Source organism: Mustela nivalis (genome assembly GCF_964662115.1).
Source record: "Mustela nivalis genome assembly, chromosome: 2".
NCBI lineage: Eukaryota > Metazoa > Chordata > Mammalia > Carnivora > Mustelidae > Mustela > Mustela nivalis.
Window position 1 is genome coordinate 32543499 of NC_139021.1, and position 12751 is coordinate 32556249.

The 12751-nt window shown below is 36.5% G+C and overlaps 1 protein-coding gene across 4 annotated transcripts in view; it reads left to right on the forward strand.

The window, feature by feature from the left end:
• LRP12 (LDL receptor related protein 12) overlaps window positions 1–12751 on the forward strand; it is a 71830-nt gene that overhangs the window by 41856 nt on the left and 17223 nt on the right. For all 4 annotated transcript variants that reach the window (XM_082719095.1, XM_082719096.1, XM_082719097.1 and 1 more), the window contains one exon: window positions 9352–9487. In XM_082719095.1, coding sequence (XP_082575221.1) covers window positions 9352–9487 — 136 coding nt within the window. The remainder of the gene's footprint in view (window positions 1–9351; window positions 9488–12751) is intronic.

A 12751-nucleotide genomic window follows, 5' to 3' on the forward strand; every position in this document is an offset into this window, starting at 1 on the left:
TTTTCAGACTTTCTGAAAACGTTGGAATGAAATGTGGAGTAAATCTAAGGGATCACCACCCATGTCCAGTCGCCTTCTCCTTCCAATGCTGTCCACCCTCAGCGTGCTGACGGTTCTGGCACTTACACTGTGTGAGAGCTCGGCTCGGACACCAGGTGTTCAAGGAGTCTGGGCAATAAAAGGTCAAAGAAATTAGGACACTGGGACGAGCGACAAACCCAGTCAAGTTGCAAGAAGAGAACTTTCAAACTGAAGTTGTTTCTTCCTAATGGTTGACTTCTTGTTTTCTGTGGAAGTTGCTGGGGCTTAGCTGTGTCGGAGAGGACAGCCTGACAGAGGACCAGTCTTGCTCTTCATTCATCTTTGGATTCTGTTGCTCTCTTGAGACTTGCCCATTGTTCTCAGTGGCCCATAGACTTCATACTCCACACGCTTGCTTTCTACACTCTGTTTTAACATTAAGAATACTACCATCTTCTGGGGCACCTGTGTGGCTCAGTGGATTAAAGCCTCTGCTCTCGGCTCAGGTCATGATACGATCCCAGGGTCCTGGGATCGAGCCCCACATCAGGTTCTCTGCTCAGCAGGGAGCCTGCTTCCCTTCCTCTCTCTCTGCCTGCCTCTCTGCCTACTTGTGATCTCCTTCTGTCAAATAAATAAATAAAATCTTTAAAAAAAAAAACAAAAAAAGAATACTACCATCTTCAGTTAGTCCTCCAGCCTTTCCTGCTTTTCCCCTTCTCTGTTCCTCCTTTCTTTGAAATACCTCCTTCAGCCTTTACTGCCTCCCCTTGTTGCTGCTGTTCTTCCCCGTGCCCCAGATATCTTGCCTATAATTAAGTCCTGTCTGTACATTTTTCTTATTAAAGTTGGGTCCTGAAACACTCTTCCAAAGAAACCAAGAAGCAGATTAGTCCTGTCTTTAGTCACTACATAGATTTGTAGCAAATAAGAATCAGTCTTGACAAGTTTTAAAATCTTTTCTCTTTTTGTTAATACAGGACCAAGAGAACGTTTTTACAAAATAAACTACTTTTATCTTCCCTGAAATTCTGTTGAGGCAGCTCCTGCTGTCTTCCTGATAATTATTCCAAATGTCATAGGGAATTCGCTAGGGCAGTAGTGTGTCTTAGTGGCTAGGAGTGCAGACCCTGGAGCCTGTTGCCTGGGTTCAAATCCCAGTTGTGACACTTCACTAGCTTTTTTGTGATCTTAGGAAAATTCAGTTCTCTGTGCCTCCATTTTTTTTTCTTCTCTGTTAAATAGGAATAAGAAGAGAATTAAATAGTACTAAGAATTAAATAATATTAAGAATTAAATACTAAGAATTTAAAGAAAGTACCTGAGAGGTGCCAGGGTGGCTCAGTCAGGTAAGCATCCGACTCTTGATTTCACCTCAGATCATGACCTCAGGGTCATGAAGTTGAGCCCCACATTAGGCTCTGTGCTCCACAAGGAGTGTGCTTGAGATACCCTCTCTCCCTCTGCCCCTTTCCCCTACCCCTCTAAATAAGTAAACATTTAAAAAAGAAAAAAAAAGGAAGTACCTGACACATTATCATTATTAGTGATTATCATTATTACTAATGCATTATCATTAACATTATTAGTAATGAGACCCACAAGCCTGACCACACACTCTTCCCTTTGATTGTGTGCACAGTCCTTCAGCTCATGAACCATAAACCTCTGACTTGCAACAAGTCAGTCTGTGCACCATACTTAACCTTTAAGTTTCAAAGTGCTTCCCTTCTCCTACACTAACTGGACCAGTAGGTGTCGGGTTTTCATGCTAATCATCTGTCTGCATATCCTAATTTTCCATGTCTCAGTGCCTGACATTTCTCGTTCAGGCACAGTCTTTTCCATATATCATGTGATTTCCTTGTCAGCCTTCAGAATCTTCCTTCTCGAATCCTAAGTCCCATTCGGTAGGCACCCTTTGCTGCTGCTTTATCTAAGAGATGGCACTTTTTTTAAGTACCTCTATTTCCATTGGAATTAATTTCTTCTTGCAAGTGTTTTCAGAATTGCTTTTGTATTATCAGCCATAATGGAGTTAATATTTATAAAACACCATACTCTGAAAAACAAGACAGTCAAATGATGGTGACCACCACTGACTATAAAGCTGTCCTTTGCTTATGAACAGACGGAGCATGCTCTTGCTCATGTTAGATAGTGGAACTTAGGTGAAGGAAAAGTTTACAGGTTAGAGGAGCTTCTTAGCTGACCTCTGTGCCTCACCAGTTTCTTTCTTTGCATCACATCACTTCTTTTCATAGTAGCCTACGTTGGCTTGACTGGTTTCTACAGAACTGGGTCATTAAATTTTTCTGATTTGGAATGTGCTCTTTCTTTACTCTGGCTCTGCCTACTTCCGTTTTGTGAAAAAATGCTGTGTTAATAGTCAAGTAAGCCCTCCCTGTTCTATACTTATATAAAGCAGGTTTTTTGTAAGTGTAGCTCTTTGTGTCTGTTTAATAAGACCATATGCCCATATGATGCATTGTTTATAATGACTTTAAAGTATACTGTATCATTCAGGACCATATTGTTTTGTATGTTCTCATAACTATTTATAAATTTCTTGGATTAAATGAATAAGCATATCTCATTCCAAAATTGCAATTTCCATGAGAGCATGAATTCCCTACATGCTCTTTTCATGTGTCTTTCATATGTATTTTATGTACTTCAGTGGTCAGTACAGCATAGTTGATTTTTCTTTGCATTTCGTTTTGTGGCTTATTAAAACCAAAGGCAAAACGTTCCATGTCACTTTCAGTCTAGGCTACTTATAGTCATAAAGTGTCAGCTCTTGTCAGTTTTGAAAAGAAACCCAGTTCTTCATCTGTAGAACAGGAAATTGTCGTTTTGTTTTCCTTTTACAGGTAGTTCGGTTCTAATCATAAATTTCCTTGCCTGCTTCTTTTTTTCCTTGGGCTTTAAAACCATGAAATCTCAAATTGAAGGGCAGTTTCTTTAACATTATTTTGAAGTTATTCTCTCCTCTCCTCTGCCATGTGTCCTGTGAAATAGCAGTTGTTTGCACACTTCCTATTTTTTAAATGATTTCTTTAAATTTGATAGTTATAGTCATTAATCTAGCTTAAAACCGTAGCTCTTTGCTTTTCTTTGAGATTAAGAAATAGTATCAGGTTAAACCTGAAGAAGTCTTGAGTATTTCTCAGTTTTGCCATTTTCTGAATTATGCAATGAGATCTTTGTATTCTAAACCTGAAAACTAATATCAAAATCTTATTGAGAGCACCATCAGAGAATCTCTACCTATTCATTCCTCAGTTAATTCTCCCTTTCTTAATTGATAACAAACAGGCTAAGTTAAAAGCTGTATATATTTAGTGTAGCTTTTGAGTATAGCTTAACCACTAGCATTATAATAATTTCAATTTTTCATTCCAGTTGTCCTCTTAGAACCACTATGAATTAAATAGGCTTTTTAAAGCTAATCAGATAACCTAATCACTACATAATTTTATGGAGAAGATGCTGTCCAAGTGGAAAGTTGCTGTCTTTTGAATTGGAACCTCCTTAACTTGGGAGTTTCTGTTTCTAGAGTTACAAGAAATTTATCAAAGGTAGATATAATGGATTATCATCATCCAAAATACTTGAATGCTTCTTTACGTCTAAAGAGCAAATTAGGTAGATATGTTTTTTGTAGATATTTCTATTCCGAGAACCAAAAGTTGATACTGGTTGTTAAGAGGTCTATTAAGGAAGCAAAATGAACAAAGACTAAAATATAATTATTTCTGGAAAATCTGACAATCTGCAAAATTAAACACTAAACTAACAGGGCTTATGAGAAAAGTAGTGTTGGTGCACATCACTTACAACTCTGTAGCTTTGTAAGGATAACCCTGACAAAATAGCAATCAAAATGCTAACAACAGTCAGTTATCCCTGACACTTATACCTAGAATCAGTCCAGACTTTGCACCCATATCCTCTGGGCTTCACACTTACTCCTTGAAGACATTTGCTTCTCTAATGGGGAACAATTTAATCAAAAATAAAAATATAATTCAGGACACCTCACTGACCCAGTTGGTAGAGCATGCCACTCTCGATCTCAGGATTATAAATTCAAGCCCCACATTGGGTGTAGAGATTACTTTCAAAGGAAAAAAAATAATAATAATATTTTATTTTTTAAGACATATTTATGTATTTTAGAGTTTGTGTTTTGGTGAGCTGGGGTGGGTGGTGGGAGATAAAGGGAGAGAATCTTAAACGAACTCCCCGCTGAGCATGGAGCTCTGTGCGTGGGCTCCCAACCCTGAGATCATGACCCACGCTGATACCAAGAGTCAGACACATAATCAGATGAGCCACCCAGGCACCCTTAAAAAGAAAATCTTTAAAAAAAAAATATATGTAGGGCATCTAGGTGGCTCAGTGGATTAAGCCTCTGCCTTCAGCTCAGGTCGTGATCAAGGGTCCTGGGATCGAGCCCTGCATTGAGCTCTCTGCTCAGCGGGGAGCCTGCTTCCCCCTCTCTCTCTGCCTGCCTCTCTGCCTACTTGTGATCTGTCCCTTTCTCCATCAAATAAATAAATAAAACGTGTGTGTATATGTACATACTTATATAGAGATTTATATATATGATTATGTATAAGCATTAGAGAAGGAATGGGTAGAATAAATGTAGGTAAAAGAATGTCAGGTTTGGTGTATCCCAAATTGGGAGTATAGTCAGTCTGGAAGGATGACATTCAGACTAGTAGGATTATAGAAACAGTTTCGTTGCAAAACAAAAAAAGATTCACTTTCTAAAGCACTGTTTTGTGGGTATATATCCCAACCTTATCCTTACCCTACCTTCTGCCCATGTCATCAGATAACCAGTTAATTGGTGGCATAATTTCTCATTCTTTCCTGAGCATGATGGTGCCCAGTACGTATTAAATGAATAGTCACTGCCTCTTTCCACTTAATCTGAACACATCTCACTACAGCATTCCAGGCCTTACTACCAACCAGTCTGACTAGGGATCATGTGCTGTTATTTATTGACACTTTATTATAATCCAAGCAGTGTGCTAAGTCCTTTACCATAATAGTTGTATTTAACCTTAGTAACACTAGGTGGTAGGTATAGTGTTTTAATCCCTATTTACAAGTGAGGGGATCGAGGCTTAAGTATTGTCAAAGTGAATATCTCACCGCATATCTTTCATATAAAATATAAAATGAATAACATTAATGTAAATATAACAAACTAAGAAAAATTGAAATTACAGTTGATGGTATGTACTTGAGCTGAAGGGTTACGGTGAGTTAGGAATGCGGAATCATTAGAAGACACTGAAATAATGAAAAAATAGAGGACTCAGAAAAAGTCAATTGGAAGATTGGGGTAGATGTTAGGAGATAAAGCAGGCCTAAGAGGTGAGGAAGGCAGTATCAGTGTTTAATTTGGAAATTTCTCATTTTAGTTGCTCTTAAGGCCTGAGTTACTTACTATGCTTGGAAGTCCTTAAAATTGCCTGTAATTTTTTTTTTAAGATTTTATTTATTTATTTGACAGACAGAGATCACAAGTAGAGAGGCAGGCAAAGAGAGAGTAAGGGACGCTGAGCAGAGAGCCTGACACGGGGCTCAATCTCAGGACCCCAGGATCACAACCCAAGCCAAAGTCAGAGGCTTTAACCCACCCAGCCACCCATGCGCCCCAAAATTGCCTGTAATATTAAAGTAAATTTCCCTTTTATTCGAAGAAAGTAAAGTGACTATTCCTTTAACCAACTGATGCCTACAATAATAAGGTTTCAGAATATACGATAAAAAGAAAGATTTGGGAAATACATTGTTCTGATCATGTTGAATTTGAGGTTGGAATGTCCAGTGGGCGTTTGATTATGTAAACTATCTGGACTAGAGATCTTCAACCCATGAACTGTAGAGCATAGTTGAAATTGTAGGAGGGAATGAGACCTTCCGTGGAGAGCGAGAAGAGCAGAAGGCTTGGGAATGAACTGCAAACACCAGCCTGCCAGAAGCTGGTCAAAGAGGATGATCTAGAGCTAGAGAACTAACACAGAACAGTCAGAGGTAGGAGGTAAGCCAGAAGAAGTGATGTCAGCAAAGTCAAGGTACAAGAGTATCAAGAAAAAACAAATCCCTCTTAGATACACCAGAGGGATCAAATGGGATGGGGATGAGCATCCCTTTGATTCAGCAGTAAGGTCAGTGATGGTTTTGCCTGCTAGCAAGGCTTTTATGGAGTGAAGAATTGAAATTCTGGTTTCAGTAGGCCAGAGAGAAAATGAAAAGTAAGAAAACAAGGCAAAATTTATGAGTACATCCTGATAAGCCATCAGAAATGTAGTAGAAATATATCTTGATGATGGGAGATGGGGATGGGCACGATTTAGGGCCAAAACAGACTTTAGAGGTATTCAAGTAGCAACTTCTTATTTTAACACACAAGGAAGCCAAGACCCAAAGAGGTTTCATAGCTTACACTATGACAAAGCCAGTAAATGACAGGTTGAACAGATAGCATCTAGATTTTATGATTCCGAATCTACCTATATATAGATAGATCGATAGATACCTATCTATAGAGGCCAAAGAGTATGGCCTATCTCTTTGAGGATCTAGAGGATCTATCTATCTATAGATAGGTATCTATCGATCTATTGATCTATCGATCTATCTATATATGATAGACCTTAAACCAAATTTTTAACCCAAAGGGACAGAAACTTTTTAATGGTTTCTAATGTTAATCTTACTCTTTTGGCATTTGAATTTACTCTTTCTTAAATAGAAAAAGGAAGAAGTTATGGTTGTTCTACAGTATATTTATCTACATGCCCAATGTGTAACAAGCACATGGAAAAATGTGTTGATAAAAAACCACCGGCTGGATTGGAAACGAAATGCCAAACTCAGTCACGTCACATGTTGCAAATGTGCAAAGTTAAGTCAAAATATGTGTTCATAACCAATTAAAGGAGCAACATGATACTATCATTTTGTTTTTAAAGTACTTACTGAATTAGAAATGTGAAATACTAAATCTTAAAATATCCATTCTTATTTATGGCTGGTGTATCTTATTCTTGGGCCGTTGTATGAAAATAAAATAATCACAATAGTATTTTTGAGCATCCATATCAGAACATAACATACTTAGTTTTTGGTATAAGAGCACCACCTATGGGTTTCTCAGTATTCAGGGGGTAGAAATTTAAAACAAAACCTAATGAAATTCTTCCTGGCTTTTCCCCTGAAGGTACTCTATTCATTTATTTAAAGGCTAACAAATTGTCTGCTTTGCCATAAGTTATTACTTCCTGGTTTTTTGTTTAGTATACTACTCCCAAATGCTTTGGCAAGAGATAATGAAGAAAGGAAAAGTTCTGACAAATGGCTTAGGATATCTTTTCTTTAATTATTATCATGATAATTCATTAAATTTAAAAGCAAACCTCTGGCACGTCATTGTCAATAAGCTCACATTTAGATAAATTTAGTCTTTCTCTAAAGTATCATCAAAATTTTTAAAAAATTGTAAGGGAAATTTTACTCTTAATGAAAGCTAACCAAAAATAATTGGAAGTTTCAACCCTGAGTGGGCAATAAGATGTGTAATAGGCTTTTGATATATTATATCCTTGAAATATTTTGTGTTATGGGTCTGTTCTCTAAAAGTGATTGAAAACAAGATCCTTTTGGGGCTATGTACCCTAATTCTAGGGTAGATGCATTTTAAGCATGAACAGTTTTTCTTCAGTAAAGTATACTTTCAAAACCTAGATTGCACTGTTTCTTCAGGGAATGGGTTATTCTATGGAAATAAGGATTGACTCCTTCAGCAATAAAGCTTGCTTTATTTTGATCATTATAGATAAATCTTTTTAAAATTGCATAATATGCTTCTTAGCATTCTAACCTTAATTGAGTGGATTGTAACCTCTGTTACAAAAAAAATGCCATTTTTACAAATTGTAGTTATAATTATACTTGTCTATCTGTTAATGGGGTGAACTAATTTTTAAAACTAACAGCAGAACTCCAAAAGTATGGAAGTTCCAGCCACATACTACACTTTGCGTGCAAGGATTCCTGTACTCACTCAGTAACTCTTTTAGCTAGGTATGACTACTAAGTATTATGAAAGGAGAGTCTTCTCTCAGCTTCTGGAAGATAGGCAGTATTATACATGTTCTGAGCCGTCATGGTTATTCACTTCAGCACATACTTTTTTTTTGTTCTGAAAATTGCCCACATTACTTCTGGTAACTGTTTCTGGACCCCGAGCAGCTATTTTCCTTACTTCTAATTTGCTGCTTCTAATCTCCTGCTATTTTAAAAATCAAATAATCTAATATGTTGAAATTACATCAAATAAGAGGTTCTAAGGTTTTAAATTTTACTGAAAGCTTACAACATTCATCATGTATTTTTTTGGACTCCAATGACTATCTTTTAAATTGAGGGAGAATGAATTGTCACATTATCTGCTGACCTCTGGTAGGTAAGATGTGAATTATATCACTCTGAGAGTTCAAGATCATGCAAGGAGAATAAACCAGGAAAGTGCTGGTAGGAGTTTAAGCTTGTTACTGTATTTCTTCATGATATTCAGATATCTAATCACATAATGATATTTTAGTCACCTTTTCAAGCCTTTATTTTTAAAATAATTTAGGATTCATTTATCACCCTGTAATAAAATTTAGAAATATTAACAGAATAAATTAAAGAACTGCTATGTAGTACTTTTGAGGTATAGTGCTTTGCGGTCTTGATCCAGTCACCCACTATCTTTGTAACAATCCGGCATCTTGCTATCATGTTTATATGTGCTTTTCGTTTTTTATTTTGCTCAGAAGACTCTTTATATAATAGTTTTTTAATTTAAAGTGTCCAAAAACCAAAGTGGTACTCTTAAACAACAGTAATTCAGTAAACATTGAACTTTATAGTTAGTTTGTAATAAAGAAAATGAATTTAAAAGGTGAGTTTTGAAAAAAGATAGATGAATCAGATGATCAATAGCCATGGCTAAAGCTAATAATCCTGAATTTTAAACTGTTATTCAAAGGCCCAATTTGAAAACTTTCATGCCTCCCCAAAATGTGTACTTAATTAGAATGAAATACTTTGAGTAAAAGGGAAGAAAATAAAATATCTTATAAATAATAAAAGATATTTAAGGTTGATGATGGCATATTTTATTGCGTATGATTTGATGTCTGATGTGTGGGCTGTTTGGGTTTTTTTTTTTTTTTTTTTTTAATAAACACTGATTTACTTAGTGCTTTGTTTTAAAGTATAATAATTAGCTAAGATTGCTTTGGCTTCTTCCAGCTTGTGGAGAGACTCCAGAACAAATTCGAGCACCAAGTGGTATAATCACAAGCCCAGGCTGGCCTTCTGAATATCCTGCCAGAATCAACTGCAGCTGGTTCATACGGGCAAACCCAGGGGAAATCATTACCATAAGGTAATTCTGATAACCCTTCTGAATTACTATATAATACTACAAAATATAAATTCAGTTTCCAAGTATCCATCACTCAGCATGCAGTTATATAAAAGATAATTTTCTAAAAAATGTAATAAACTATAGTTACTAGTACCATATCAAGGGTCGGAATAATGGTCCATCCTTCCGGTACTATAAGGGTATGTGTTCGGAATATTTTTCTGATGGTTGTAATGGATTTCCACTGAGCCATCCATATTCTTGTAGATTACCTTTTAATAAAAGGTGCATATTTGTAAAATGGCTTATTAGGATCAAGAGTGTAATCTTTGGCTGTGGGACAAATAAACAGAACGCACCAATCCACTTGGAAATCTAGCCCATAACCTTAGTCTTATTAGTAGAGTCCTCTGTCTTAACAAGCTAAAACATGATTGTAGTGTTTACCTGTGTATATGTATGTAGATAAGACTTGAAACAAGCTGATAATGTGTCTAGAAAAATCTCTTTTATAACTTCAAAACTCAAGAACTTTTGAAAGGTATGCCTAGGAGAAATAAACAAAAGTTTAAGATTCTAATAAATATAAATAAAGATTAAGATTCATTTTAAAAAGATTTAAAATTGCAGAAAAACAGTATGGGGATAAGATACTAAGGAGAGAAGATTCAGTGGAAGTAGATAACGCTCGCTTAAGGAAATTATATCAAGGCTATTAGGAAAAAAATTTGCCCAAGGGGAGAAAAAGAAAAAAATTACTGTGCCTTAATAAATAACTGTGGTTAGAACTGAAACACAAATCAGAAAGTCATGCCTATCACAAAGGCAGTGTCTGCAACAGCGGAAAGGCATCTTCAACATTGTTTCATTAGTAATATTTTTATAGGTAGTAGGTATGGGATTTTAGATTTAGAAGAGACTTGGCAGATCACAGATTGAAATCCCTTCTTACATTTTTAAAAAGTAAGATTATAAGTTTAGCTTACTTTTGCAGGGGTTTTTGAAATATATTTAATGAATGTACAATGTTATATTAGTTCAAGTGCACAACATAGTGATCAACAATTCTCTACATTATTCAGTACTCACCATGGTAAGGTAGTCACCATCTGTCACCTTACCAGTGTTACTATAATATATTGACTACATTCCCTATGTTGTACTTTTCATCCTGTGACTTATTTATTTTACAACTGGAAGTTTGTACCTCTTAATCCCCTTTGTCTATTTCATCCATCTTCCTTATTTATATCCCTTAACTAATGAGACAACCAGTGTCTCTTGAGGAACACAACTGTGTTCAATCCCCCTTTTTCTGTGGAAGCCATAAAACAGGGGCCATCTGGTTTGTTTTCCTCTGGTCCCTTCTGCCCCAAGCCACATCTTCTGCAACACTGAAGCTGAGCTTGTATAGAAACTGTTCTCTGAGAAGTGTGATTCTCTTGCTTGATGGATTGTTAGTATGTGCCACTAAGATGATCCTTGTGCAATAGTGCCAGTGTTGGAACCCGGACAAGAGGCCTATTTTCTGTTGCTTATGACTGAGTATAAATATGTTTACAAAATAGCATTTTAACCATAGGGATTCCTTGTATTGGATTTCTTTCAACATAAAACTAGAGTTTTTAGAGATTCTTATCTTTTAACTAAAAATCCAACCCCAAAATTAAATTTGCCGCTTACCAGCTCAGTTCCATAAGACTTGGAAATTCTTGCCATCACGGAGGAGGCGACCTGGAGTACTGCCATTTGGTTCTGAGCATGTGTTGGACCCTTCAGATTTTACAAAGAAACACTAAAACCAAGCACAATACTAAAATGCAGAACAAAATTAGACATAGGCTATACTTCTAAAAGAAAATTTCCTAAATTCCAGAAGAAGTTAATGAATTTGGATTTACACAACCCAATGAGATCAGAAGGTGATTTTAGTAATTGTCCTAGTTCTTACTGAAATCATTATCATTAAAAATACCAAACTTTAAAAAGATCACACACACACACACACACACACACACACAAGGACAGTCAAGTTTTACTTGTGAATATTGGTGTAATCTTAAATTGTTCAAAAGCAATTTGTACCATGATCAAATGCAGCTCATTTGGACAGAAAAGTAAATCTATTAGAAAATTCTAAATTAATTTACTATATTGATAAGTCAAAGAAAGTGTATGATTATCTAGAGTAGACAGATGTTTTAAAGCATTTTGATAGGGGCACCTGGGTGTCTAAATCAGTTAAGCATCTGCCTTTGGCTCAGGTCATGATCCAAAGGTTCTGGGATCGAGTCCCACATCACGCTCTCTGCTCCTTCCCTCTGCCTGCCACTCTGCCTATTTGTGCTCTCTCGCTCTCTCTTTCAAATAAATAAAAATAATTTTAAAAATAAAGCATTTTTGATAAAGAGAAAACATCCATTTCTGAGTTTAGATAAAATTAAAATCCAGATAAAAGAGAGAGACTAAAATTATATGAATGATGTATAAGCAATACTTAGAGCTCTCCTTATAAAACTGGTTAAAAATGGTAACATGAAGACATTTTTACCTTATTCCTCTCCCTTGAAACTTACCAAAATCAACAAAAGCCATCTTAACAAGAGGAGATAGAGGATTGGATTTTAATTCCCTGCTTGAAGCCAAGAATTGGAGTCAGGGTGTTTTGCTCAAGAAAGAAGCCTTAAGGGGGTAGAGGGATGGGGTAACTGGTGATGGACATTAAGGAGGCACATGATGTAATGAGCACTGGGTGTTATATAAGACTGAGGAATCACTGAACGCTCTCTCTGAAACTAATAATAAGCTATATGTTAGCTAAATTTAAATAAAAATTAAATTTTGGGGGGGACGCCTGGATGGCTCAGTTGGTTAAGCAGCTGCCTTCGGCTCAGGTCATGATCCCAGCATCTTGGGATCGAGTCCCACATCGGGCTCCTTGCTCGGCAGGGAGCCTGTTTCTCCCTCTGCCTCTGCCTGCCATTCTGTCTGCCTGTGCTCGCTCTCTCTCCCTCTCTCTCTCTGACAAATAAATAAAATCTTAAAAAAAAAAAAGTTTAAAAATTAATTAAAAAAAAAAAATTTTTTTTAAAAAGGCTGAAACAAACTTGCATTAATCACTGCCACTGCCTGAACTTGAATGGGACTGAAAGCTTAGAGAGATGGAGGACATACCCTTATACATCAGAATTTAACCAGGGTATCTGCTGACTCCACGACAGGCTCTGTAATGCTCTGAACCACCTCTGGAATGGAGGCCCAGGTGAACGTAGCTACAGCACG